A 27,150-nucleotide genomic window follows, 5' to 3' on the forward strand; every position below is an offset into this window, starting at 1 on the left:
AATGCAAAGTGAATCAGAGTAGCAGTGAGAGAGAGAGAGTGTTATGGGAATGATAGAAGGGAAGAGAAGAGGAGAACCAGTGAAAGAGGAAATAAGAGAAGGGTGAGATAGTGCAAGAACCTTGGATGGAGAGATGACAAGACAGCAGGTAAGTGGCGAAGGGGAGAGAGTGAGGGATGCAAGTGAGCAAAGAAGAAACAGTGGTAAGAGGTGTGATGTGTGGAGACTATGATCAATGGTGTGCAAAACAGAATGCCACAGGTGTGTTTGCCTGGAGGAACGACAGATAGTGTGCCTATTGCAATTAAGCGAGGAGAAGGAACGAATAAGATGATTGTGATGGTGGACATAAACTAAGAAGCAGTGTGAATTGGGTGGGAAGAGATCTGAGGTTTGTGCTCGAGGTTGTATGAAAGAAGACAGAGGGAAGATAGCATGTTACCCAGGTATGATAATGCACAGCTACAAAGAAAAGCAAATCAATAATAAGTAGTATGATAGCCAGAATGGAACTGTATGCCAGAGACTGCTTGTATTTGAATGAAGAAGGACTTACACATCTGGAGAGTGTTGTTCTCTGAACAAGTTAGTGTCAATGAGAGAAACTAGAATTATCAGGGTGGATAGCAGCTGGTGTGGCCTCTTATAGGAATAGTTGCTTGGGAGAAGGAGGAAATACATCATATAATAATGAATCCAGTGGAGTTTGGAGAGGGATAATGATAGGTATTGAAACAATAATAATGCATTGCTTCTTTATACTAATGCCAGGAGTATCCAGAATAAAGGAGATAAATTGATAGTGCTGATAACATCAGCCCCCCCCCCCCCCAAAAAAAAGTCTTGTGTTTTTAAATTTTGCTCCTCTTTCTTTCCCTTATCAGATGTCAGGCTCCAGGGTAAACAGTCAAAGCAATTATGTGTGTAGCTTGTGTTGTGTATTATATATTCCTGATGATGTACCTTGATATACAGGTTGAAATGTCAAGGGTTATTTTATCATAGTTTTAAGTAAAGTAATTGTTCTAACATGGATGTTTGTCTCCATAACTTGTACACCATAGCCATGAAAGAAAGAATTATTTAAGCTAAAGTTGTTTCTACATATTATTCAGACAAGCTGTATATTGTGTTTGGGTTCAATACGTCTTTATTTAAAAAGAAAATATCAAATTATGAGAATACATTATTCACTAAATCTTCACAAACGTTTCCACACAAAATATTGTCAGCACAATATTTTTGTGAATGGGCTAATATTAGATAACTCAGAAATCAAATCCTGTTTTAGAAACCAAAAATGGAACTTTTTCAAGCCACTATGGTTCTTTAATAGGTAGGTAGGGATGTGTGTGTGTATGTGTGTGAGAGAGAGAGAGCATGATGAATAAACCTAAAGTTTTATTCATCATTATCATTTCATTCATTTGATGATGATAAAAAAAAAACCTTTACTATGCTTAAAAATAAAACATTTTTAAATGTTTATCATTGATGCAAAGTTTATAGCATTTTACCTGCACAGCATAATACAATATTGCCAATGGTGGTACAGCAATCAGCGAATACACAGTTGTCAAAGAAATGACAACTAGCACACCAGGAATCCACAAAGCTGTCATTAACCAAAAGTTGGTGTTGAAAGGGATTTCTATATCAACAGATTCCATATCACTCCCAAATCTACATAGAAAAAATTAGTATGTAATAAGATCTGTCCAATTAAAATTATGTAGCAAAGTATTTCTAAATTGTTACTTATAGCAGTAAGAATTTTACATTCCTTATATCTAGATAATTTTAATACATCAAAATATACATGCCTAAAAAAATTTATCCAAAATGCAATAAGCAACACGAGTTAAGAAAATTGTAGAAGTTTCACAAATGAAATTTTATTTATTAATGAGTATACACTGATATTGATTTGTTTTACCTGTTCATAATTCTACCCATTGGAGTGGAATCAAAAAATGCAAGTGGAGCTCTTAAAATGCGATTAAGCAATCTTTCATGTATGAATGATGATGCTTTAACACCTCCAGAATATGCCAAGAGTGCTGTGAATACTACAAATAAACCTGAAAACAGAAATATTTATTTAAAGAAACTTTTGATCTAAAGACATCTAGTTGTTGCATTATAGAAAAATATTATAAATTTATAGACTTCAGAAAGTAAACAGAAAGTGCTAAGAATGCATTTTAAGTAAGAATAATGAAACTATAAATAATGAGAAAAAACATTTTTAAAATGTTGGGTCTCAATTAAGAAAGTAGCAATAAAAATAACTAAAACTGGGTTTATAGGTCATAAGAATTATTTAATAAACCTACTAGTTTTGTCACCCAGATGAAGCTAATAGCTTCATTTGGGTTAGGATAAACACACAAATAAATATACAACAAGCATTAAATATGAATCGTTACATAACTAAAAAAACCAAATGTGTAGGAACCATTACACAAAAATACTAAAACAAACACATGGAGCATGGAATCTGGCACACAGTCAGCCATTGTTCAGCAGGTGCATCCGATAGTTTGCAGAAAAATTAAAGTGATGTGTTTAAAGATCTAATGAGGGACTTCCAAATGTCACACAAAATCATCCCTTGATTTGAGAGTGGCTTATGAGTGGATTACCATTGTAGCCTCTTTGATGTTGCAAGCACTGAAGTTGTCTTCTATGTATGACATGGAACTCTTGTTTCATTCAATATTGTGGTGAGTGTGGGAGAAATGGAATGCCAGACCTCAGCTGTATTCTCTGTTGTTGTTGATGTCTCCAATATGCTATTTTTGTCTTATTTCTAAACTTCTTGATGTATGTCCTCTGTAATTAAGGCCACAAGAACATAGAATACTGTAAAATCCAGGAATTGTTATTGGTTTCTTCATGGTTTGTCCAAGTAGGGTCATAATCTAATGGAGTATCAGAAAGTAGAATTGAAATTTCTGACATATAATCAGTTGTATTCAAGATCACAGTTGAATTGCCTTTATTGGCCTTAAGTACTAAAAAGGCCCTTTTTAACTTTTCTGATCACAACTTGACATCAGCAGAAGCTAGCATCTTGAAGAAAGGGCTCAATTTTGTGGTCATGCCAGAACACATTCCTAAAATAGATATTATTTGCAATACAGAAAAGGCCCTTTACTTTCTACCTCAACCTACAGCAAATGACATTAGATTAAAGACTGCGATTCTCATCTTCCCATCCTCGTAAAAAGAATATTGACTCCTTAGAAAAAAAGAGCAATTTCGAATTAAAGAAGAAGAAGAATAAAGACATTACAATACTTAAGGCTGATAAAGGCCTTAAGTATTGTAATGATCTTGAATACAACTGATTATATGTCCAAAATTTCAATTCTACTTTCTGACACTTCTATTTACACTCCATTAGATTATGACCCTACTTGGACAAACAATGAAGAAACCAATAACCTTTTATGCAGCATGACTACATGGAACTTAGAAAAAAATTGAAATCCACGCATCCGTTAATTCCACATTTATATGGAATGTCCAAAGACTAATATTCCTCTTTAATCGATCATAGATGGTATTAGCTCACTTACTTATTTGTTATCAAAACATCTTTGTAATCTAAAGGAACATATTAGACACATTGACACCTACATCAAAAATAGGTAACACTTTGTAGAAAAATAGGAGAAATTTTTGTCTCACCAAATGGACATTCTAGCTAGTCTAGATATTGTATTGTTGTTCACAAATGTTTCTGTAGACAAAGTTATGGTATTTATAGATAATCTGTTCCCTCAGAGGACATCTCTCAACATTTAAACACCGTCTTAACTCAAATTATTTCTGAATGGGAAAAATCTACAAACAACTTTTGGACCTTGCAATGAGAAGCCCACTATCTCCAGACTTATTCATGGAAAACTTTGAAAAAGATGTCTTGTTATCAAATCCTAAACAGTCACTTTGGTGGAGATATGTAGATGACATATTCATAATATGGAAACACAGTGTGGCTGTGTTACACAATTTTCTGGCATCTATTAACTCCTTTCACTATAAAATCAAATTCACTTTAGAACTTGAAAATGAAGAAAATTACCTTTTCTAGATGTTCTAATTATGAAAAAAAGCAGACAGAGGCATTTCTCTTGGAGTGCACCATAAGCCAACTCATACAGGTCATTATCTAAGATTATCTACATACTAGGCATTCACCAGATAATCCTTTAATTGGCTTAGATTTGACATAAAAGGATTTTGCTCCCAGATCTGTTTTTATAACATGTCCCATACATTCTCAATGAGGTTCAGATCCAGGCTTTGTGGTGGTCCGATTCCAAGTATGGCTTGAAATCCAACAGAAGCAAACAAAGTGTAGCTTCCATAACTGAAAGAGGAGGTTTTGAATTCGAAAGAGTACCAGATGTTACTGTGGCTCCAGACTTCTTATTGCCTGGAGAGAACTTGACAAGTCTGAATATATTATGCACCTTTGGAAGCGATAGAATCTAATGTATAGGGTGCTACTACTTAAGTGTATGAACCACAGTGTCTAAATTATACAAATGAGAAGAAACACTCAAATTTTTGTAAAAAAAAAATTCTGGATAAAACTTGTAGAGTCTCTGGAACGTTTGAATAACCCAAACCTTACATATTTCTGCATTTCGATTTTTTTTACTGTTCTTTGAAACTAGGGATGTACAATGTGGACACCCTGTATTTTAATGCAACCTCCATTGCACACATCTCTGCTATAAAGTTGCTACACTCTGGTGGGATTTGTGTGGATATAATGGTATATCTGGAAATCAAGGCTGAGGTGGTTTAGTCATGTTATGCAGTGAAGTTCAAAGCTATGTGGGAAGGAGAGTGTTGGAGATTAAGCCACAAGCAAAAAGAAGTAAGAAGAGACCTAAACAACTATAGCTGGACAGCTTGAGAGGAGACGGCAAGCCCTCAGACTAAAGGAGAAAATGGCCTTGGACAGAACTGAAAGGAGGTTAATCTGCTGCAGTGACCCTGCTTGAGGGGGACTGAAGCTGAAGAAGATAATGGTGTCTGGAAAGATGGCAGAAGGTCCCACTAGGTCCTCCCATTTTGACCTGCCTGTATAGATAGGCACAAAATCAGAGTATTCATTTCTATGAGCTTTAAAGAGCTGCTGGTAGACAACAGCAGAGGTGGAGGGTGTTTCAGCAATCTGCCAAAATTTTGGTAGATTGCTGAAAGAAAAGCTACATACTGGTATGTAAAATTACCATAGTACGAGTGGATTTGGCAGTGTGAGCTATGTTGTCTGCTTGTAAGAGCACTTTCATCTGCTAACCAGTGTTTTATGGCAGTCTGTTGAGTGTTGTAGAGATTCTCAAATTGTGATCAAAAGACATATGCGAGGTGCTCTGGCAGGGAATTTTAGTGGTATTGAAGTGACAAAGGCAATTCATTTGCCTCGACATACTGACTAGGAATAGCTGATACGAGAAATGCTCCAGTTGCAATTCTGATGGCTTGATGGTGAATAGGGTCTAGCCATTGCAGTGCACTTTTCTTGGCTGACTTGGGATCCATAGTCAACTTTGATCTAATCAGTGCTCTATACAATCGAAGCATAGAATGGCACTTAGTCCATAAACCTCGGCTTGTGGTACAACTGGGATTAGTGATTGTCCTAGTTGGAAATCTGGAAATGGATGAAGACCATGCCTGTGGCAGAAATGCACCAAACCCATTTGAAAGTGGCCATTTTGAGTGATGGTTAATGGCTTGCTGCAGCGGTCTTTCTATGACTCTCATATCACATGAATGAGAGAAGATGGTAAAGTCATCCACATATAGAGCATTACTGTTGGAGGAAGTTGTTCTTCCTCCAACAGTTAGTGAGTTGACCTTGATTGCAAAAAGTGCGACACTTAAAACAGAACCTTGTGGTACTTTCTCTTCTTGGTTATAAGAGTGGGAGAGGGCAGTACCTACCTGGCCTTAGAAGATTTAGTTGGATAAGAAGTTTTTGATAAAAAGAGGGAGATCCCATCTAAGTCTGAAATTATGTAAATCTTTCAGTATTCCAAATCTCCAAGCAGTGTCATATGCTTTTTCTACATATAAAAAAATGATGCTAGATGCTTGCATTTTAGGAAGGCATCTCTAATGGATACTTCCACCCAGACAAGATAATCAGTAGTAGACTGATATTTTCAGAAGCCAGATTATGTTCTGTAGAAGAGGTTGTTTCTCTCCAGAAACCATAAAAGACAAGAATTAACCATTTTTTCCAGAATCTTGAACAAGCAGGTGGTCAGAGGTTATTTGGGAATGTGAATCCTTCTCTGGATTAGGAAATGCTGTTATAATCACCTTTTGCCAGTTATCTGGAAATATGCTCTCACAGTAAATTCTGTCATAAAGGGGCAGCAGCTGATCCATGGCCAATGTTGACAGATGTTTTACTGTATAATCAGGTCCAATGGACAACATTTCAGCAAAGCAGCATTCAGTTCTACTTTAGTAAATGGCCTATTGTATTCTGTGGCATTCAAAGAAAACTGGATTTGTTGTTTTTCTGCTTTGTTCTTTTTTGGAAAAGGAACTAAGGAGGATAAGAAAATATTGTTGATATTTCTGCAAATATCAACAATATTTTGTTGATATTTGCAGAAAATATTCCAAGCTTTCTTCTAAGCTCCTTCAGATGCCATGCAATCATTCCACCATGGAACAGGAAAATGTGGGAACCTATATGTTTTAGGAATTGCAGTTGTAGCTGATGCTATAATAGATTTTGTTACATGCTTCACTGTATCACTGATAGGAGATGAACCAACTGTTGCAGAATCAAAATCTGCTAATGAAGAAAAAGGTGGACCAGTCAGCTTACTCAATTTTCCACCATTATATCTGTGATGTAGTACATGAGTACCACATGTAGAAAAGTAGGTTTCATGGGAAACCGATTGTTCTGAAATAAGTTGTCATCAATTTCTCACAAACAGTGGGAGAAGCGGAAGGTGAGAAAACAGTTAAGTTGATGGTGAATGTTTGGGTAGGCATCGCTTGTGTTTAAGAGGGAGAGGTTGTTGTCGAGCATATGCTCAACAACTCTTCCTCTAATGTTCATCTGGCCTGTACTCCATAGTGTATGATGTACATTTAAATCCCCCCCCCCCCTCATTAAAAGTGAGAGATAGCAACTATGATATGACGCCAAGGAAGGTCATCTTGAAAAATATCTGCTGTGGGAGGGAGGTAGATGCAGCATGCTTTTATTATATTTCCCTTTCCGACGAGTCTTATGGTAACTGCTTCTATGTTGGTGTTAATATTGATTTGTTGAAAGAGGCATGGTTACTCACAAGGATGACTACTCCTCCATGGACAGGTCTATTCCCAGTCTTGTCCTTATGAATAACAGTAACATTACAGAGAATCAGATAATCACTCATCTTTAAGTATGTTTCCTGAAAGCAGAAGCATATTGGTTCATACTTCTACAAGAGTGCCTTGATGTTATCCATGTTTTGGTGGAATCTACAACAATTCCATTGAAGCAAAAATATTTCCATTATTTCTTTTTTGGTGGTATCATCTGGCTTCCTCTGATGAGAGATTTTGTTTTTTTTATTAGTCTTGGATTTTTTTTTTTGAGGGAGGGGGGAATTGTAGATGATCACTGTCCATCATTTCTTCTTCTGGAAAAATATCCGAGAAGTCATCAAATTGCACACTCGACAGTAATTATTTTATCTTTTTATCTTCCTGAGGGAGAGCAGAGGTATTCATGCTATCTGTTGATGGGCCATCTAATAAAAGGGTCTGGAGGCATATCTGTTCGTTTGCAGTGCCCTTTTTTTTTAATAAGAGGATTTTAAAGTAGTGGGACCAGTTTAGGCATATGCTTTAGGAGCGAATCCATAATGATTTCTCTCTTTCATTTGCTCAAAGAAGATAGCAAGCATATATTTCAGGGATGTTGTAGTTGTGAGATGGTAGGATTGACATTTTTGTCAATGTCCCAACTGACACTTTCTTTACTATTGCCTTCTCAGCATAAGAGGGTTTAGCAGATGCTGCTACTGGTGTAGTATATTGCCTCTTCACCTCCTTGTATGCAATGTATTGTTCTGTTTTTAACTTTTATGTTTACTTTTCGTCCTTCCCCCTTTGGCATCCTCACAGAGCATTTTAGTGCTTTTCTCTTAGCCTTTACTTTATTCTCGTATTCTGAACTGCCACACCAGACACATATGGTGAGCCATGACAGGCAGTTCGAGAATGACCATATTTCTGGCATTTTAAACATTGTAAGGGGTTTGGGATATAGAACCATACTGGACAGTTTTAAGATATCCTGCTTTGACAAATGGTGGTTTTGGTTTGTTAAAAGTAAGGATGGTGTTACTAGTGGGAACCAGATGCTCAGCCCTGCATACCAGGATTCTTCTTATGGGTGTCACTCCTTGATCTTTGAGTTCAGAACATATATCTTCATCAGGAACATCAATGAGCTCACACTCAGATATTATGCCTCTAGAAAAGTTAAGTTTTGTACAGGGTGACTGATCGGTATTCCCTGAAAGATGTTGCATGGAGTAATTTTTCTGATTAGACTACTGTAGCTGCTTCAATAAGGATATCTTTTGAATGTAGTTTCTTTAAAACTTTTGGAGATCCTGCCAAACCCTTCTGGATGAAGAAGGGTGACATTTTTCCAATTGGATGTTCATCTGCTGAATGTAGTATTAAGAACAGTGTATATTTATTGCAGCTTCTGATTATTATTATTATTTTTTTTTTTTTTTACTTTGGCTCTCGTTGTGTGTTGATATGGTTTCTGAACTTAGTTGGGGTTGAGGGGCCCTGATAAACAAGAGGATGAAGACATTCATTCTCAGGAAAAATTTAGTTTGGCACCAGAGCTCCCCCATCCACCACAGAGTTACATATGAATGCCCACTGAATGGCAAGCAATAACTGCACTCGAGAGTGGAATACCAGGGTTACCCCCAGATGCTATACAAATGTCACAGTAAGCCTCCCTGGACCATGGGGATTGTTTACTATAACACCCTTGAAACTTGCAGGTAATCCCACTAGCAAACTGATCCTGGGCCACCTTCTCTTGCCAAAGTAGTGCAAGACTACCAGGATCCTCCTTTCCAGATGTCCACGCTGCATAGCAAACATGGTGGCGAGGTGTTGGAGTCCAGTGATGATAGTCTGAAAGATAAGATGTAAAAAAGACTCAGAAGTAGAGAAAATAATATAGAAAGAAAAGCAAAGAAACAAAGAAGATGAATGAAAAGGGCCAGTACCATCACTGGGAGGTCCTCTCCACCATGAACAGGTGCCTCACTCATAGGATAAAGATAAAATATTCTGGATACTATTTAAATTAAGGGGATATTAAATCCCACATTGTTTTAAAACTGAATAAGAAACTCAAAGATTTGAATCAGAGAGTTTCATGCCGAATATAGTAAACTATAAAGTATCGGTGACCACTAGCATGAGCTAATGCAAGTGACCCTAGTACATATTACAATACCAGAGAACTCGCAGCAAAGTCGGTAAAGTTCTGATCGCTATTCTTTGGTATTTTCCATAATGTAAAAACACATTTCTTAGGAAATGTATGCTGTTATTACATTATGGTGGGAGGTCACTTCCAGACCAGTTTCAGCCTTTTTTGAGGCTTCATCAGTGAGTAGCTAGACCAAATATTCTGGGTACAATTGAAAAAGCTTAGAAAATGCAGACAACCTCGCCACATGCCTCTCTGGCTGAATCAATCGGGATTTTCTTCAAGGCTTGCCACTGAGTTGCTAAAGTTTGGTTCCTGTTCTCAAACTCTTTCATTTTTTCTTCAATAATCTTTGTGTATTTTAGTCTACAGTTCACATCTGAGAGCTGCTCAACTTTTATTCGCTTTAAAACTTTCTTACATGTTATTCTTTTCAATAAGAAATTCAATTTTATCCTGCTCAAGACTAAATAGTGATCACTTCCAATTTCAAATCCTCTGTACACTCTGGTGTCCTGCACCAGGGAGAAAACATCACTATCAACAATAACATAGTCAATGAGACTTTTCTTATTCCTAGCCTCTTCTCTCCATGTGAATTTGTGCATATTTTTATGTTGGAACATGGTATTAGTAATAACCAGTCCATGTCCTGAGCAGAAATCCAGCAGATATTTGCCATTATTATTGGCTTTGCTCTTTTTTCCAAATTTTCCAAAATATTTTTGTATGTCTGACAATGATTTCCTACTCTGCTATTTAGATCCTCAACAAGGACCAACTTTTCCTTTTTCATTGTGTCAGTTGCTTTTTCTAAAGCATCAAAAAATTCCCCCACTTCTATCTTAGTAAAACCTTCTGTGGGACCATAGGCACAAATAAGTCTTATTGTCCAATTCCCCATTCTGATATTTGCCCACATCACTCTTCTTGAGACTGCCTGCCATTCAAGAAGATTAGCCTCATATTTTGTGTCGAATACTATGGCTATTCCTTTTCCTTGATTGTCATTTCCTGAATATAACATTTTGTATTTATTGTTCAGAAAGATCTCACCAGTTTTTGTCTTTTTTGTTTCAGTCACCCCTATTATGTCGATCTGGTACTTATCGAATTCCTCAGCTAGCTCCATTTCTTTGCTTGAGAAATGCCTAAGAAATATTGTGTGTGTGGGGGGGGGGGGGGGGGAGGAGAACAAGATCGATTTAGACCAAATAGACTGTCAGGATCAGATTTTCAGTTTAAGAACAATAGTTGAGAAAAAATAGGAATATAATAAGGATCAGCATCTTCAATGCGGATCCTTATTATATGCCTTTTGCAGATTTGGAAAAGGCATATGACAAGGCACCAAGAGAATAGCTTTTCAAAATGCTATAGTTATATGGTGAAAATGTGACATTATATCAAGTAATACTTAGTCTATATTTGAGTTGTAAATCAAAAGTTAGAATTGAAGGAGGTACAGGAAGCTGGTTTAATGTTAAATGAGGTGTGAATTATCTTCACTGTTATTCATCATCTATGTAAATCACATTAAGGAAAGTAGTATTAATCCTCTCATGCATAAGGGCCTCATATGAGGACACATTTTCCCTCATAATAATTATTCATAATTTAGTGTTACTGCATGCATGTTGTCCTCATCTGGGGGAGACCAAAGTATTCTTAGAAACTACACCAGATGGCAGGAGTTTCAACAGAATTACAGGAATACTAATCTCTCTGCAGTGCATGGTGGTATCAAGGAAGAAGTGAAAAACTGCTGTTTTGTTGATTTGAATTTGGTGATTTTATGAGTCTTCTGGAAAGACTAGTATGGTTTTATATATATTGTTATACCTTGTAGATGAAGTGCGAATATTTAATTTGTTCATGTTTATTACCATATTCATATTTATTTATTTAATAAATAAATATGATATAATAAATAAATAAATAAACCATATTCATAAAACGAACTTGTCTTCACATGAGGACAATATGTTTGCAAGGTAATCTATGCAGCAAATAGTTTGAGGTTAGAAAGTTCTTGTATAATATTTTTATAATTTTATTTTAGTAAACATAAATAAATAGTAAGTGTGTTAATTGACATTATCATCTCTTTTACAGATGCATAACCAAAAGCCAGGTCCATCAAGCATAAAAAAGGCCTATTACCACAAGAGACTTACTGAAGAGGAGATTGAAAAATTGTTGGAGGAATCTGAAGATGGTTTGGAGCTGAGCGATTCTGATGATGATCCTACAGAGAGTGACAGTTCAAGTGAAGACAGTGATGTTCAGTGTCCTTCCCCTGTTGGTCAGACTCACAATGTTTAAACTCCAGCAGATGATATTTATTATGTGAATACATGCAGAAGAAATCGACTTCAAGGTGCTGACAAGAAACTGAAAAATGAAAAGGATTTGCAGAAGATGGGACGAGGAAATATGTCAGTTACCAAGTCCTTTGATGGCATTACTGTCACTAGATGGGTTGATAACTCAATGGTACATGTGGTATCTAGCTACTTAGGAAAGGAGCCCGTCAGTGTATGCCAAAGGTTCAGCCAGAAAGAAAAAAAGTATGTTGAAATTCCACTACCTCACAGCATAGCTGTTTATAACAAACATACAGGTGGAGTGGACCTTATGGACTCTACTGTGGCTTTGCATCGAAATGATACCAGGAACAAATGGTTTGTTTATAACATATGTTTGTTATAAACAGCTATGCTGTGAGGTAGTGGAATTAGAGACCACAGGGTTCTCTGAGTAAACTGAATAACTGTTATAATAAATTTTGCTATGAAAATCAGCAATAAAAAGACAAAGAAAGTGAAAATAACCAGAAACATTGAAAATATTGACTGATCCTAAATGGAGAACTTATCAAACAAGTAAAACATTTCAGCTATTTAGGCACAATTGTTTTTAGTGAAGAAGGCAGATAGATTGGTGGCGCTAGTGTCCTTGGTAAATGTGGCGGTCGAGTTAAGCTAGTCTAGAAAACGTGTTTTTAAAGTTAAATATAGTGTGGCTTTTTGTCACAAATTGTGCTAAAATTGTGCATCGGTTAGAAACAAGTGTCCTTCAGTGGTATTATTGTTTAGAACTGTGTTGTATATATTGTGTTTTCACTGCCGTTTGTTTCACTATATCAACGTGTAAAGATGGCGTCCAACAAGAAACGTACGTCAGCGGCGCGCAGGACTTCTACTACTACACGAAAGGCTGGCTCAGCGTTAGATTTTTCGCAATGGATGCGTTGCGGAAACTGCTACATGTATGCACCGAAAAATGTGAAGGATCTGTGGTCGGTCTGGCAAAATGAAAAGAAAGAAAATGTCAACGTATGTGAGAAGTGTCGGGATAGGTTGGAGCGTTTAGGAATGGAAGCTGACATCGGGACCGTAGCGGAAGAACTTCGGCGGGAGTTTATGAAAATGAAAAATGACCTTCATCTTCTTCATGAGGAAGTGGAAGTGATCGGTAAGGAGATACTGGAAGTTAAAGCTGAGTTTAATGTGTTAAACAGAGAAATTAGGACTATAGAGATTACTTTAGCTGAAGTAACTAGAACAGGATTACATATGGGTGAGTCCTTGGTGAATGATTCAGTAATAAATAGTATGGGAGTGATTGGGAGTCAACATAATAAAACCACAAGTGGCCAAGAAGAAATGAGATGTAGTGAGAGTGGGGGGGTAAGTAATAGAGAGTTGAGTAATGAAGCTGGGAGAGTCATGCTGAATAGTGTAGAGAATGAGTCCATGAGTGTGAACTTGAATGAAGTTAATAGTGGTAAAATATATGGTGATTCTATGATTAAGGGTATGGAGAGTGGTATGCATGAGGAGTGCTTGGCTGATGGTACAATAGAAAGAGTGGCTTTAGCAATAAAGAGAGGGCATGAAACAGACAAGATGATAGTTATGGTGGGTACGAATGACCTGAGAGGTAGTATAAATCGGGTAGGAAAAGATTTAAGAACATTATTAGATATTGTGAAGAGGAAAAGTGTCAATGGGAGAATAGTGTGTGTGCTGCCTCGTTTTGACAATTACGAGTTAAGTAGACGAGCAATGATAATGAATGATATGATTGCAAGAATGTGCAGAAAAAGAGGTCTGAAGTTTGTTGATGTTTGGAGTGTGTTTGAAGGAAAAAGGCAGTTGTATGCTAGAGATGGACTGCATCTTAACATGGAAGGACATAAGAGATTGAAGAAGTTATTGTTTTCTGAACAGGTTGAAGTTATTGGGCAGGGAAACTAATATTGAAAAGGTTGAGTGTAAGAGAGAGAAACTTTAGCACTGATTGTGTATTTATTGATCCTTATAGGCAGAATAAATTGCAGAAGAGAGGGGAAAAAAGTCGGCATAGGACTACGGTAGTTAGTGACTTATATACCAGTTCTAAAGCCGGTACAAGATCTAGAGGGAATCTGCAATTTTTGTATACCAATGCTAGAAGCATTAGAAATAAGAGAGAAGAATTTTTGGCATTAGTCAGTGAAATCTCACCAAAAGTTGTAGGCATTAGTGAAACTTGGCTGTCAGCAGAAGATGTGGTCACTGGAATTGAATGTGATGGGTACAGTATTTTCAGGGAGGATAGAGAAGATAGAACAGGAGGAGGAGTACTGTTGATGATAGCTGATGTGTTGCAGCCAAAGAAAGTAGTATATCATGATGATAGACATGTGAATGAGAGTTCATTTGAGGCAGTCTGGTGCGAAATAGTGACCAACGCAACCAAATATACAGTTGGATGCTGCTATAGGCCAGGGAGTACAGGGGGAGATATTGAATTCATGCATCAGCAACTTAGTGCAATGAGTGAAGGCTTAGTGATTATTATGGGGGATTTTAATTATGGTGATATCAATTGGAAGGAGGAAATATCACGTAGCAAAAAGGAAATGGAGTTCATACATCTGCTACGAGATAATTACTTGAAACAGCACGTAACTGAAGGGACACGTGGTGTGAGAGTGTTGGACCTGGTTATTGGTTCAGAGGTTATATGCATAAGTAAGGTGACCTCGTTACCTCCAGTTGGTGAAAGCGATCATGTGGTATTGACTTGGGAGGTTGCAAAATCTGTGGATTTTTCTATTAAGAAGGGGTATGTACGAAACTACAGGTTAGGCAATTATAACAAGCTTCGGAGTGAGCTTGCAGCCATCCCATGGCAGAACATATTGCAAGGGAAAGATGTTAGCAGTGCTTGGGATAAAATCAGCGGGTATCTGAGGAAAGCAATATCAGATTGTGTCCCCATGGTCAGGAGGTCAAACAAGGCAGGCATTAGATGGATGAGCAGTAGTATCAAGCTTGAACTACAAAAAAAGAAAATGTTATGGAGAATTTACAAGGAGAAGGGCGATCAGGACACCCATGAGCAGTACAAGGCTCAAGCTAGGAAGGTTACCAGCATAGTAAGAAAAGCTAAATCAGATTATGAGAAGACCTTAGCCAAAGAGATCAAGGGTAATCCCAAAGAGTTCTTCCGCTATGTGGCAAGTAAGAGGAAGAATGACTTCGGAAGGATAACCTTAGTGGGTGCTGATGGTATTGAGGTGACAAAATCAGATGTAATAGTCGAGTTACTGAGTGATCACTTCTCAAAAGTCTATCACCCAAGTGAGGATATCTCTATACCTATAGCAATACCTAATGTGAGAATTGAAGCTAAAGAATCAGAGGTATTAAATATATTGCGAAACTTAAATGCAAACACTGCGGTAGGCTTAGATGGAATATCAGCTCGGGTGTTGCGTGAATGTGCAAATGAATTGTCAACCCCTCTTACCTGGATATTTAATTTAAGTTTGAACTCTGGTATGGTCCCTAGGGAGTGGAAGTTAGGCAAAGTGGTTCCTTTGCATAAGGGTGGCTCTAAAACTGCAGTATTGAATTACAGACCAATCACCATCTCAGGAGTAGTGGTAAAAGTATTGGAAAAGTTGGTTAAAGACAAAATTCAAGAATGGGTGGATCAGGATATGATACTCTATAGAGGCCAACATGGTTTTGTTAAAGGTAGATCCTGCCTTAGCAATCTATTAACTATCCATAATAGAATAACATCAGAGTTGGACAAAGGAACTGGCTACACAGTGGTACTTCTGGATTTTGCGAAGGCTTTTGACAGGATACCCCATAGAACACTGTTACGCAAATTGGAGCAGATGGGAATGGATATTAAATTGGTGATATGGATAGGAGAATGGCTCAGGGAGAGATACCATAAGGTGGTGTATGGAGGAGCCCGAGTCCAGAATGAGGCAGGTGACCAGTGGTGTGCCTCAGGGCTCTGTGCTTGGGCCAATGTTGTTTAATTTGTATATAAATGATATAGGAAACGGCTTAAAGGGAGATATTCAGTTGTTTGCTGATGATGCAAAGTTATGTAGTGCAATAAAAAATCAAGCTGATGTTGAAAGTTTGCAGGAGGATTTAAATAAGCTGGTAAAATGGGCAAAAGAAAATGGATGTCAGTTCAATGTGGAAAAGTGTAAAGTCTTGCATTTTGGGATTAAAAGATTACCAGCTGTGTACTACATAGATGGAAAGGTACTCCAAGAGATTGATGAGGCTAGGGACTTAGGGGTATTGGTAGATAAGGAGATGAAGTTCAGAGGACACATTGCTAAGGTGTCCAAGATTGCACATAGGATTACTTGGTTGTTGAGGAACACACTGACATCCAGAGATAAAGAGGTTATTATTCCCCTTTATAAAGCATTGATACTTCCACATTTGGATTACTGTGCTCAGGTCTGGTCACCTGGATTCCTTGGAGATGAGGAGGCTGTGGAGAGGGTTCAGAGAAGAGTGACCAAGTTGGTGAGTGATATAAAAAATGTTCCCTACGTTGGAAGATTGAGAGCTTGTGGATTGCAGAGATTGGTTGATAGGCGAAGAAGAGGGGATATGATAGAAACATTCAAATTACTAAAAGGTTTTTATAGGATTGATGCAGGGGAAATGTTTCAGCTGTGTGATAGTGATGGAAGAACAAGAGGTCATCTCTGGAAATTAAAGAAGAGTGTGGTTAACAAAGGTGTCAGAACAAGGTTTTTTGCCTGGAGGGTGGTGAATGAGTGGAATTCATTGCCTGACTTTGTTGTGAGCTCTTCATCTGTAAATGAATTCAAGAAGAGATATGACAGATATTGTTTTGCTAGTTTGGGTCTCCCGCGATGAGTCTACTGACTCCATGGAGATACCCGTAATAATAATAATAATAATAATAGAAATAGACAACAGAATTAACAAAATTGATATGATAGGAAGTGGAATGAATAAATTTACACTAAGAGCCCACTTTATTATAAATACCTCCCCATTTTCCTAAATGGGCAGGTATTGTAATAAAGTGGCCACTCAGTGTATATGAAACAAGGGAGAAATTAGTCAATGCCAAACTAGCTATACGTAAGACAGTATATAAGAAACCAATTTTAGCTCATGGATCTGAGATAGCTGGGTTAGAAATAAAACACTTGATCCAAGACTAGAGACCACTGACAGAGTTCTGAAAATGATTAGGGAAGTGAACAGATAGCATCAATGGCAGTATCACATTAAAAATGAGGATATGAGGAAAGAACTTGTCATTGTTAGCATTCAAGAATGTGTTAGCAGAGCTAATCTCTGATGATATAGTTACTGGGAGAGGAAAGATTAGCAAAACAAGTGTTCTTTGCCAGGTTGGCAGGAAAAGACCCAGAGGAAGTCCAAGAAGTAGGTGGACTGATACAGTAAAAAGTGCCTTAGAAGACAGAAATATAAGATCTGATAATATCAGAGAACAGATTAATTTGGAGGAAACTTGTTGATAGAAGTTAGTAATGATGTAACTTTTTCATATAATACCATCATAATATCCCCAGAGATAATCAACTACATCTATTTTGGAAAAACCTGTGCATATGAACAAGAGCTATGTGTCTATTTTGTCCACTTTTCATTTCTTTGTGATCTACTGATATTATGAATGAAATTCAACAACCAAGTCAAATGGCATTCTCATTTTATGTTGGCATGTTAATTTTATCAGAGGATGGATCCTAACAGAATTTTAATCAGTTTCAGGTAAAATAGCACAATTTTGCCTTAAGGTATTGCCTGATGTCAAGCCCAAAGCAATCTGTGAGGAAAGGATATACGTGTTACTACAAGACTGATTTATTATGAGCGACTTCATGGAGGTTTGGCATTAATAATAAGTTTGCTTAAGATGATAGAAGGAATGACACTGGTAACAATTATATATATAAAATAACAGTAAGAAAAGATTATTACCTTGGATAAGTGTAAGTACTCCAAAAATTGCAAGTCTTAAGTTTCTTTTATTGAAATCTTGTTCTCCATTAGGTTTAGGTTTATCATCACTCCATGCACTCAACCATATACCTGAACCCATCTAGTATAAATAATAATGAATACAAAATTGAGAAAAAAAAAAAAAGAAGCTCTATTTCATTTTCTTATAATAATCAGAAAATTGGAAACACATGCAAATGCGATACAATTATAGCATTTACATAATTACAGATTAGGATTTAATTCAGAACAAAACTAGTGGGTACAGAAAATTAAAAAAAAAAAAAAATCCAAAACTGAATTTATTTTTATTTTTGAAGATGAATTTGAAGAAAGAATGACTGTGGGAGGATGATAGTTGATGAAAACAGGAAACAAGTAATCACTGTCAAGGATACATCTGAAGTACTTAGTAATTTATCAAATGTTTCATTCTGATAAATGTGGCATACAAAGCCTGAAAGAGGACAGAATGGTGGAGGAAAGGATTAATAGTGAGTAAACAAAAGTTACACAAGGAATTACTTAAAATATGTTAAGATGACAGGACTCAATAAAATGAATTATTGCCACGTTATGGGAATTTGTCAAGGACACATAATCCCCTGGCATAGATTTAATCAAAGCCTTGCAAATCAGAAGATCAGTAAGAGAAGAAGGGTAAAATTGTTCTCTCTACACAAAAGGATCAAGGATTTTGATAGACCACCAGATGTTGGTGTTTAAAAAGTATGTTTTGGATAGTCGTATCATTATTATCATTACGTGACAACTCCAGGGAGTCCAAAGACTTATCGAGGAAGGACGTCTACTTTACATCTGTCTCCACCACTCAATCCACCAACTAAACCAATGCCATCTACTGCCCACCAACCACCACTAGTATTTCCACAGACAGTTGCAAACATCCATGGCAGGATTTTAACCCGCAGCCTTTTGGCTGGAGAGCAAAACGCTAGCTGCTCATCCAGCCATATCCTGAAAGAGGAAAATCACTAGTGATGCACTGTTACAAGGCTCTGTTTCAGGACCACTATCAACATGAATGGTAATAGGTAGTTCTTTGCAGATTATGCAAAGTTGGGAAGAGTTTTATAAGAAAAACTGATGTGGCTCTCTAGGAGAATTAAAAGAGACTGTACAAATAGGAGGACAGCAGTTCAATGTTCATATTTGAAGGGATGTTACATACTCAATGGTGGAAAAGTACTGAAGGAGACGGAAGAAATAAGAGACCTTAGAGAGAGAGAGAGAGAGCGAGCAGATAAGAACCCAAAGTTTACAGACATATTGTGGCAATGATGAGAAGGACACTGATATGCAGACATAAAGAACTCAGAGATCCATTATACAAGGCCTTGATAAAACTGCATACTAATTCAAATCACTATGCTCAGTTTTAGTTGTTTGATTTGTGAGGGAGATGAGTTTGAAAAATATTAAGAAAAATGGTGATTAAGGAAGTATCAGTTTTCTGGATGGGTAAGCAGAATTAACTATCTGTGTGGCAAGTAAATGAGTATTAAATTAATTGTACAGGAAATGACTTAGAGACATGATTTGAGGATCCGTTTGATATTGAGTAGCTCCCATAATCAAAGACTGTGGATCTGGTGATAATGAATTTGAAGTACTTATGAAATAATGAAAATCATAGCTGTTAATCTCTCCTTCCCTAATTAAGTATGCTATGATAATGCTTCCAGAAAAAACTTTATAATAATCACACACATGATACTGGCAAGTAAATTATAAAATATGACATGTCTGCCTTACCTCAGATGCACAATAAATAGCTGCAGTTATGAATGTTATACCAAACAAGATAACTCCCATGTAGCTGATGTAGTCAAGATATATTCTGAAATTAACCTAAAAAAGATGGTAATAAAGAAATGGTATTTTATATATCTTCAGCCACTACAGTTACTAAAAGTAATATGAACGTTTTTTTTTTTTTTTAAGCATCACAGAAAACTTGAAACCAAAATGAAAATATGCACAAATCTTGGCTTTGATTACTAATTTCCATTTCATTCAGAATTAGTAGTTTTTATCCAATGACCACCTACAGGAAAGAAAAGTGATCTCCAGATATCTTGATATTACATAAGTACAATAGTATTGTATAGTTAAATTAAATGTTTACATCCCAGATAATGAAAATTACGGGATGTAAAGATTGAAATAGAAATGTGCATTTGTCACAAATGTTTCACAACTCATTAAGAGGGTCTGATGTTGCAAAAGTTATTTAACTTGTATTGAATTATACATTCATGTATGTTTCATTAGAGTGCATTTGGAACAATTAGCATCCTTAGGCTAATCAACAATAGAAGTTGGTTAGCCAAAGGATGCTAAATTATGGGTGCATATGAAACTCACTAATGCCTTTTATTCCCAAAGGAAATAGGCAGTTCTTAATCCTAACTTTTTGAATGTTGAAGAGCAAAACCACCACCCTGAGTTTATACAGTTCCATAAATTACTTATCAATTGTGTATTAACATTAAAAAACTAAAAAATAAATAAAAACTGCTTTTAACTATGATCTTGATCTTTGACATATTCAAAGAATCCACCATGTTATGATATTCAAAGGAAAGATCTTTTTGTCTGCCCTGAATTTGCATGCAAAAAATTTTCATTTTTTATTCCACTGGACCATGTGCTGATCACTTTTATACAGATTTACTGAAAGAAAATAGGTGAGATGCTTCAAAAATAAATATCTGGACATCAGTTATCATTTCATTTTAAAAACTGGGGAAGAGGCTAACAAAGTCATTGATACAGATATGGCACAAACTAATAAGGATATTCTGGAAATATTATTTCAAAAAATTACAAACTTATTATTACAAGCAACTCCAAGGAGTCCCTAAAATATCATGTCAAGAACAACTATTCAACATCCACGCAGTATCATGCTTTGCCTTGAACTCATTCACAGTCATGGCACCCACAACAGACTCTGGCAGCTTATTCCACTCATTCACCACTCTCCAAGCAAAAAACCTAGTTCTAACATCCTTGCTAATCACACTCTTGCCCAGTTTCAATGGATGGCCCCTAGTCCTGTTCTGAAAAATATCCTGTGAATTAATCTTATAGAAACCCTTCAATAATTTGAATGTCTCAATCATATCACCCTTTACCACCTATCAACCAATTTCTGCAACCCACAAATGTTCAACCTGTTCTCATAAGGTTCATTCCATAGATCTGCTATCATCTCACTCACCTCTGGATTCTCTCCATCAACAAGAAACCCTGGTGCACAGATCTGGGCACAGTAGTCAAGATGGGGGGTCTTATCAAGGCTCGATACAGAGGAACAATAACTTGGTTACTGAAGAATACTTTTATAAGCAGAGACAAGCAAGTGATTTCATGAGCTGATTTAGCCACTTTTAAACCTGAAGAAATTAGTGAGGGATTACACACACACACACACACACACACACACACACACACACATATACACAGCATTGGGCAGATGAGGGTAATGTTATCTGTGAGAATCAACATGGATTTGTTAAGGGATGCTCTTGCTCAAGTAATATGACTGCCTTTTATAATAAAGTGACAAGAGCAGTTGATGAGGGAAAGGCATATACTGCCATTTTTTTTTTTTTTTTTTGATTTTGCAAAAGGCATTTGACAGGGTGCCACATGATAAGCTGATATTTAAGTTACAGGTTAGTCTGACAGATTAGATTGGCTGTCTGATAGCTATCAGAGAGTTGTGTATGGTGGGGCAATATCAAGGAAACAGAAGGTTATTAATAAGGTTCCACAGGGCTCAGTACTGGGACCTGTATTATTTAACCTTTATATCAATGACATTGTCAATGGATTGCAAGGGGATATTCAGTTGTTTGCAGATGATGTGAAGCTGGGTAGGGTTATCAGTATTAGTAATAGTACAGATGTGGTGGCCCTGCAAAAAGATTTAAATAAACTAGACAGATGGGCAAGTGAATGGGATTATCGGTTTAATGCAGCAAAATGTAAAGTTTTGAAGTTTGGGATATATCGATGGGAATCTGCATAATTGATTGGAGGAGCTGTACTGGAGGAAGTAAGCGAGACAAGAGATCTAGAGGTGATGATTGATAGAAAACTGAAATTCAGGGGACATATTGCAAAGGTGGAGAAGGTAACCCAGAGGATTGCTGCAATACTGAGAAGGACGCTGACCTGCAGAGATAGAAGAGTTATTATTCCATTGTATAAGACCCTGATCAGTCCACACTTACACTATTGTTCTCAAATTTGGTCCCCAGGATTTGAAGGGGATAAATTAACTATGGAAAGGGTGCAGAGGCAGATAACAAAGATGGTTTCAGGACTGTACAATGTTAGTTATGAGGATTGGCTGAGGGAATGTGGACTGCAGAGTTTGGTGGATAAAAGGAGAGGTGATATGATCGAGACTTTTAAACTGTTGAGAGGCAGTTGCAGGGTGGACACTGGGGAGTCCTTTCACAGTGGAGCAGTGGGAAGGAGCAATGACAAGGGGCCATCCCTGGAAGTTACGAAAGGAAGTTCTGAGCAAGAGGTTCAGGAGTGGTTTCTTTGCATGGAGGGTGGTGGAACCATGGAATGAATTGCCTGGTAGAGTAATGAGAGCAAAAACTGTCAATGAGTTCGAATGGTATGATAGAGTGTGTTTCCTAGGAAGGACCTCCAACAACGAGTCTCTTAACTCCATGGAGGCCTGAATAATAATAATAATTTATAGTATTTACTTGCATAATTAAGTAGCAGGCTGGTCCAGACTGAATATCCTGATTATACCAGGCTCTACAAAATTTAGTAAATAAAACAAAGTTCAGTTATTGAAATTTGCTCATTTGAATATCCTGGTTGCTGAAATTAATTTTTTTAACTCGAAGAAAAAGCAGGATTTGGATAAATAGGGGTTATTCAGGGTTAGATTTTTAATTTAAGATATATATAACAAGGTTATACAGAAGGTCTTTTAATTTGGGATTTTTTTAAAACCTTTTTTTTTTTTATAGCTATCTGTACAAAGAAGTAAAGATGCTATACTGCTACCAGAATAAATGATAAATCAGATGGCAATGCATTTAAATAGTATCAACAAACTTAACAGCTCCATCTTCAGCTTTTCTTTTTTATGCAAATAAATTGCTGTGTGCATTCTAGCAGATGTCTTGTTGAAACAAGCAAGAAAGCATTTTTGAAAAAAAATATGTGGCTAGTTTTCAAACCAGTTGTTGAAAATACAGGTCAGCATTAATAGACTATTCATAACAACAGAATTTTTCAAAGTGAGTTATGAAAACTTTGAAATACATGACATCACCCTGTTCTCAAACTGATTTCATATCAGGACCAGAAATACACCATCAATTCATCCATTAATTTTATGCATTTTGATTATACAAATAGATGCTCTTTTCCAAGTTAAAATTTCCTTGAAACCTTCATCCCAAGGAGTGATAAAATAGTTCACCACAGATACTGGCATAGTATTCAACTTGTTCTGATGTTAATTCATGCAGAACATTTTAATAGCATCTTCTGATCTTTCCAAGATCAAGATGAGGCTAGTACCAAATTTGGCCAACAATCTACAAGTGCTCATAGATTAAGCTTTGACAACTTCATGTGTACTGTCTTGAGACTGATTAATGAACCAGCAATGAACTCTTAATCAGTCAAATAAAGCACTCTTCTTCACGCTATTCTAGACTTTTGCTTTCAAAGTTCAAACTTGTTCTGTGCTATAATTCTGGTCACTTTCCAAACTAGATTTGGTCTTGGAAGTTGAATTAATGAGACATAGACCCATGGAGAATACCAAGACAGTTGTAGCATGTTTTTGTGCTAGACTGAGAAGCAATCCCCAACATAATGCATGGCATGTCTGAAAGAAGTATGCTTTACATTATAAAATATAAAGGCCAACTTTATGTAAGTCAGCTGCAATATATATCTTCTTCTTCTCTTCCGCTCATGGCAGGTTGAGTTCTTCAAAGACGAATGTTTGCCATTTCTTTCTGTCTGCTGTCTTTTTATGAAGTTCTATTATAGAGTTTAAGTGGGTGCTTTCTTTAATGTTGTCAATCTATTTATTTCTTGGTCTTCCTCTGCTGGGCTGTCCTTCAATTCTACCATTTAATAGTATGTTTGGTAGTCTTTCTGGGTTCATTCTAGAAACATGTCGAAACCAGCTTAGCTGGCTCTTTTTTAGTGCTGTAATTATTGAATCTTTAAAGTTAAGTTCTTCTCTGACTTTTTCATTTGCTTTTCTTTCTGTCCAGTTTGTTCTATTAATTTTTCTTAGGCATTTCATTTCAAAAGCATTGAGTTTATCTGTTTCTTTTTTCTTTAAGATCCAGCATACTGAGCCATAGAATACTGAGGGAATTATCATTGTTTTATATATCTTTAATAATCATTTATTGTTCCATAGTTTTTGTAGTGCAGCCATTGTTAGCCATCCATTATTGATTCTATGTTTGATGGTTTTGAAATAGTCTAGATCTTCAGTGATCATTGATCTAGGTAATTGAACTGCTTTACTTGTTCTATAGTATTGTTTCCTATTTTCATTTGGATTGCTTCCTTTTTTCTTCCTATTACCATTAGTTTTGTTTTACTAAAATTGATTTTCATATCATATTTGTTACTTGTTTGATGCAGCTTGATCAGGATATTTTCTAATTTTTCTTGCCCGTCTGTAGTGATAACTATGTCATCAGCATTCTTTAAAATGTGTTATATTTCTTCCATTTATAGTTATGCCTTCCCACATCTGTAGTCCTCCGTCTACTACTTTTAGGTACAGGTTGAATAAATACGGTGACAATGGACAGCCTTGCGTAACTCCTTTTTTAATTGCTATTTGATCTGTTTCTATGATTTTATAATTCACTATTGCTTGTGTTTCTGAATAGTAATTCTTGATACCATTTAATAGGTATTTGTTGAACCCTGTGTTTTCTAGAATTTTAATGAGTTTGCCTCTGTTTACTGAGTCAAAAGCTTTTTTATTCGATAAAACAGCAGTAGAGTTTTTTATTTTTGTCTATCATAAGATCTGCTAATCTGTTGAACGTGAAAATTGCACAAGTTGAATTAATGAGCAAAATCCCATTTGCGATTCTTCCATCTGTTCTTCATAGGAATGTTTAACTCTGTTTTGAAGAATCCTAATGAATATTTTAAAGCAATGGCTTAGAAGGGCAGTAGTCTCTAGTTAGTGCAGGATCTTACATCTCCTTTTTTGTGGATGGATATGATCTGGCCTGTTCTCCATTCTGTTGGTAAATTTCCTTTCTTTAGTATTTTGTTGAACAGTTCCCTCAGGTAATTTATTATGCTTTCTCTCCCTTTTTCTAGAAGTTCTTTTTGAATGTTGTCTATGCCTGGTGCTTTATTATTTGTTTTTCATTCTTTATTTAATATGTCTTTTGTGTCAGAAGTTTCTTCTAGGTTGAAGGTGTCTTGACCTATGTTTTCTTCAGCTGCAAATGTTTCTTTAAAATGATTAGTACATATTTCTTTTGTAGTTTCACAGCTAACTGTTGTGGTTCCATCTTTTTGCAATATTGAAACTGGTTTGGGTGAGTATGTTCTAGTTATCTCTAACTATTTCATAAATGGTCTTGGAGTCATGATTTTCGTATGCTTGTTCACATATTCCTGCTTTTTCTTCTAAATATGTGATTTTTGGTAATCTGCATTTTTTGTCTATTTCTTTTTTCAAATTTTTGTATAATATTCTATTTTCTTCTTTTGAGAGGTTAGTTTTGGATATTCTTTTTTTCTCTCATAAGTCCAAAATCTCTGGTGCAAGGCAATCTTTGTTTGCTCTTGTCTGGTAGCCCAGGTGTTTTGTTGCTGTTTCTTTAATAATTTCTTTACCTTTTTTCCAAGACTCCGAGACTGTATCTAAAGCAAGATTATTTAATTTTTCTTTTCATGTTCTCTGATAGTTAGAGTTTGTCAAGCTATCATTGAGTTCTGAGATGTCTATCTTCTTTTGTTTTTGGTGGTTTACTCTCTTTCTTTTAAAAATAATTTTTAGTTTGGCTGATAGTATTTCATGGTCTTTATCCATGTCAATCTTTTTTAATGTTTTGACATTTTGGAAGGAATGTTTCCATTTCTTATTAATGATTATATAGTCTATACAGTTTTTGATTTCATCGTTTTGGTGATGTCCAGGTGTATTTGTGTTGTGGCCTGTGGTAGAATAAGGTATTCGTGATTAACACTTAATTTATTTTGCAAAAATTAATCAAGTCCTCTCCTCTCTCATTCATCTCTCCATGACCGAATTTTCCGATTACTTCTGTTTTATCTTCAGAGTACGTACTGACCGATCTTCGATCTTTGCATTAAAAGATCCCATAATAATCAGGATATCTCTTGTACTTGTTTGCCTGATTTCTTCTTGGTTGTTCAAGAAATTGCCTATATTCCTCCTCTTCATGTGATTAGTCTGGCATAAACTTCTATTATTTTATATATATATTCCTTTTTCTTTTGCTTTGAATCTTACTGAGATGATTCTAGAGGAAATTGGTCTGACATCAACTATTGAGTTTAGGAGCCATTTTTTTAAAGATTAGTGCTACACCTCTGTGATGGTTATCTTTCCTTCCCGAGTAAAATATGTTTGCGTTTTTTATGTCGATTTTTCCTTTGCCTGTCCAGTGGGTCTCTGCAACTCCCACTATTTTCCATTTAAACAGTTCAAGTTCTCTATCAATTTTAATTTGCCAGGTTTGTATAACGTTCTGATGATGGTTGAAATATTATATATGCAGTTTGCGTTCCACATAGCTGTCTTCTCGCCTACTCTATGTGGGCTTGACTTAGGTCTGTCGGCTCTTCCTGTATACGGGAAGCATTATTTCTTCTATTTGCTGACTGATTCATCTTTAAAGATTTTAGGCAATTAATAAAACCGGCTTGCCATTCCTCTTCTGCATACCTGTTGGTCTGCGGGGGGGGTATTTCATTTCCCTCCTATCACCCATTTCTGGGAGGCATTCCTCGATCCACCACATGGGAACACGCATTCTAGGGTTTAAAGGCATCCCCTGAAAGGGGGACTTATATAAGTAGCTTAAATTGCTTTTGTGTGGCTCCCACCCACAAAAGGTTTATTTGTAAACTTTTAGTACATTTGTATCTTGGTTGGCCAAAGATGTTTTTCTTTCCATTTTTATTGATTGTATGTATTTGTATTTTTACTTTTTTTTACATAGTCCAGAAACCCTACTCTAGAGACCAAATATGGAACTTTTTCAAGCTACTTCAGGCCTC

The 27,150-nt window shown here is 36.3% G+C and overlaps 1 protein-coding gene across 3 annotated transcripts in view; it reads right to left on the reverse strand.

The window, feature by feature from the left end:
* LOC150099945 (ATP-binding cassette sub-family C member 1-like) overlaps positions 1-27,150 on the reverse strand; it is a 317,694-nt gene that overhangs the window by 67,234 nt on the left and 223,310 nt on the right. For all 3 annotated transcript variants that reach the window (XM_090403116.1, XM_090403115.1, XM_090403114.1), the window contains exons 20-23: positions 19,612-19,707; positions 17,815-17,935; positions 1,937-2,081; positions 1,518-1,683 (exon numbers count right to left, since the gene is read on the reverse strand). In XM_090403116.1, coding sequence (XP_090259242.1) covers positions 1,518-1,683; positions 1,937-2,081; positions 17,815-17,935; positions 19,612-19,707 — 528 coding nt within the window. The remainder of the gene's footprint in view (positions 1-1,517; positions 1,684-1,936; positions 2,082-17,814; positions 17,936-19,611; positions 19,708-27,150) is intronic.

Source organism: Typopeltis vanoorti, chromosome 13 (genome assembly GCF_054136105.1).
Source record: "Typopeltis vanoorti isolate ZY-2024b chromosome 13, IOZ_Tvanoo_1.0, whole genome shotgun sequence".
Classification (NCBI taxonomy): domain Eukaryota; kingdom Metazoa; phylum Arthropoda; class Arachnida; order Uropygi; family Thelyphonidae; genus Typopeltis; species Typopeltis vanoorti.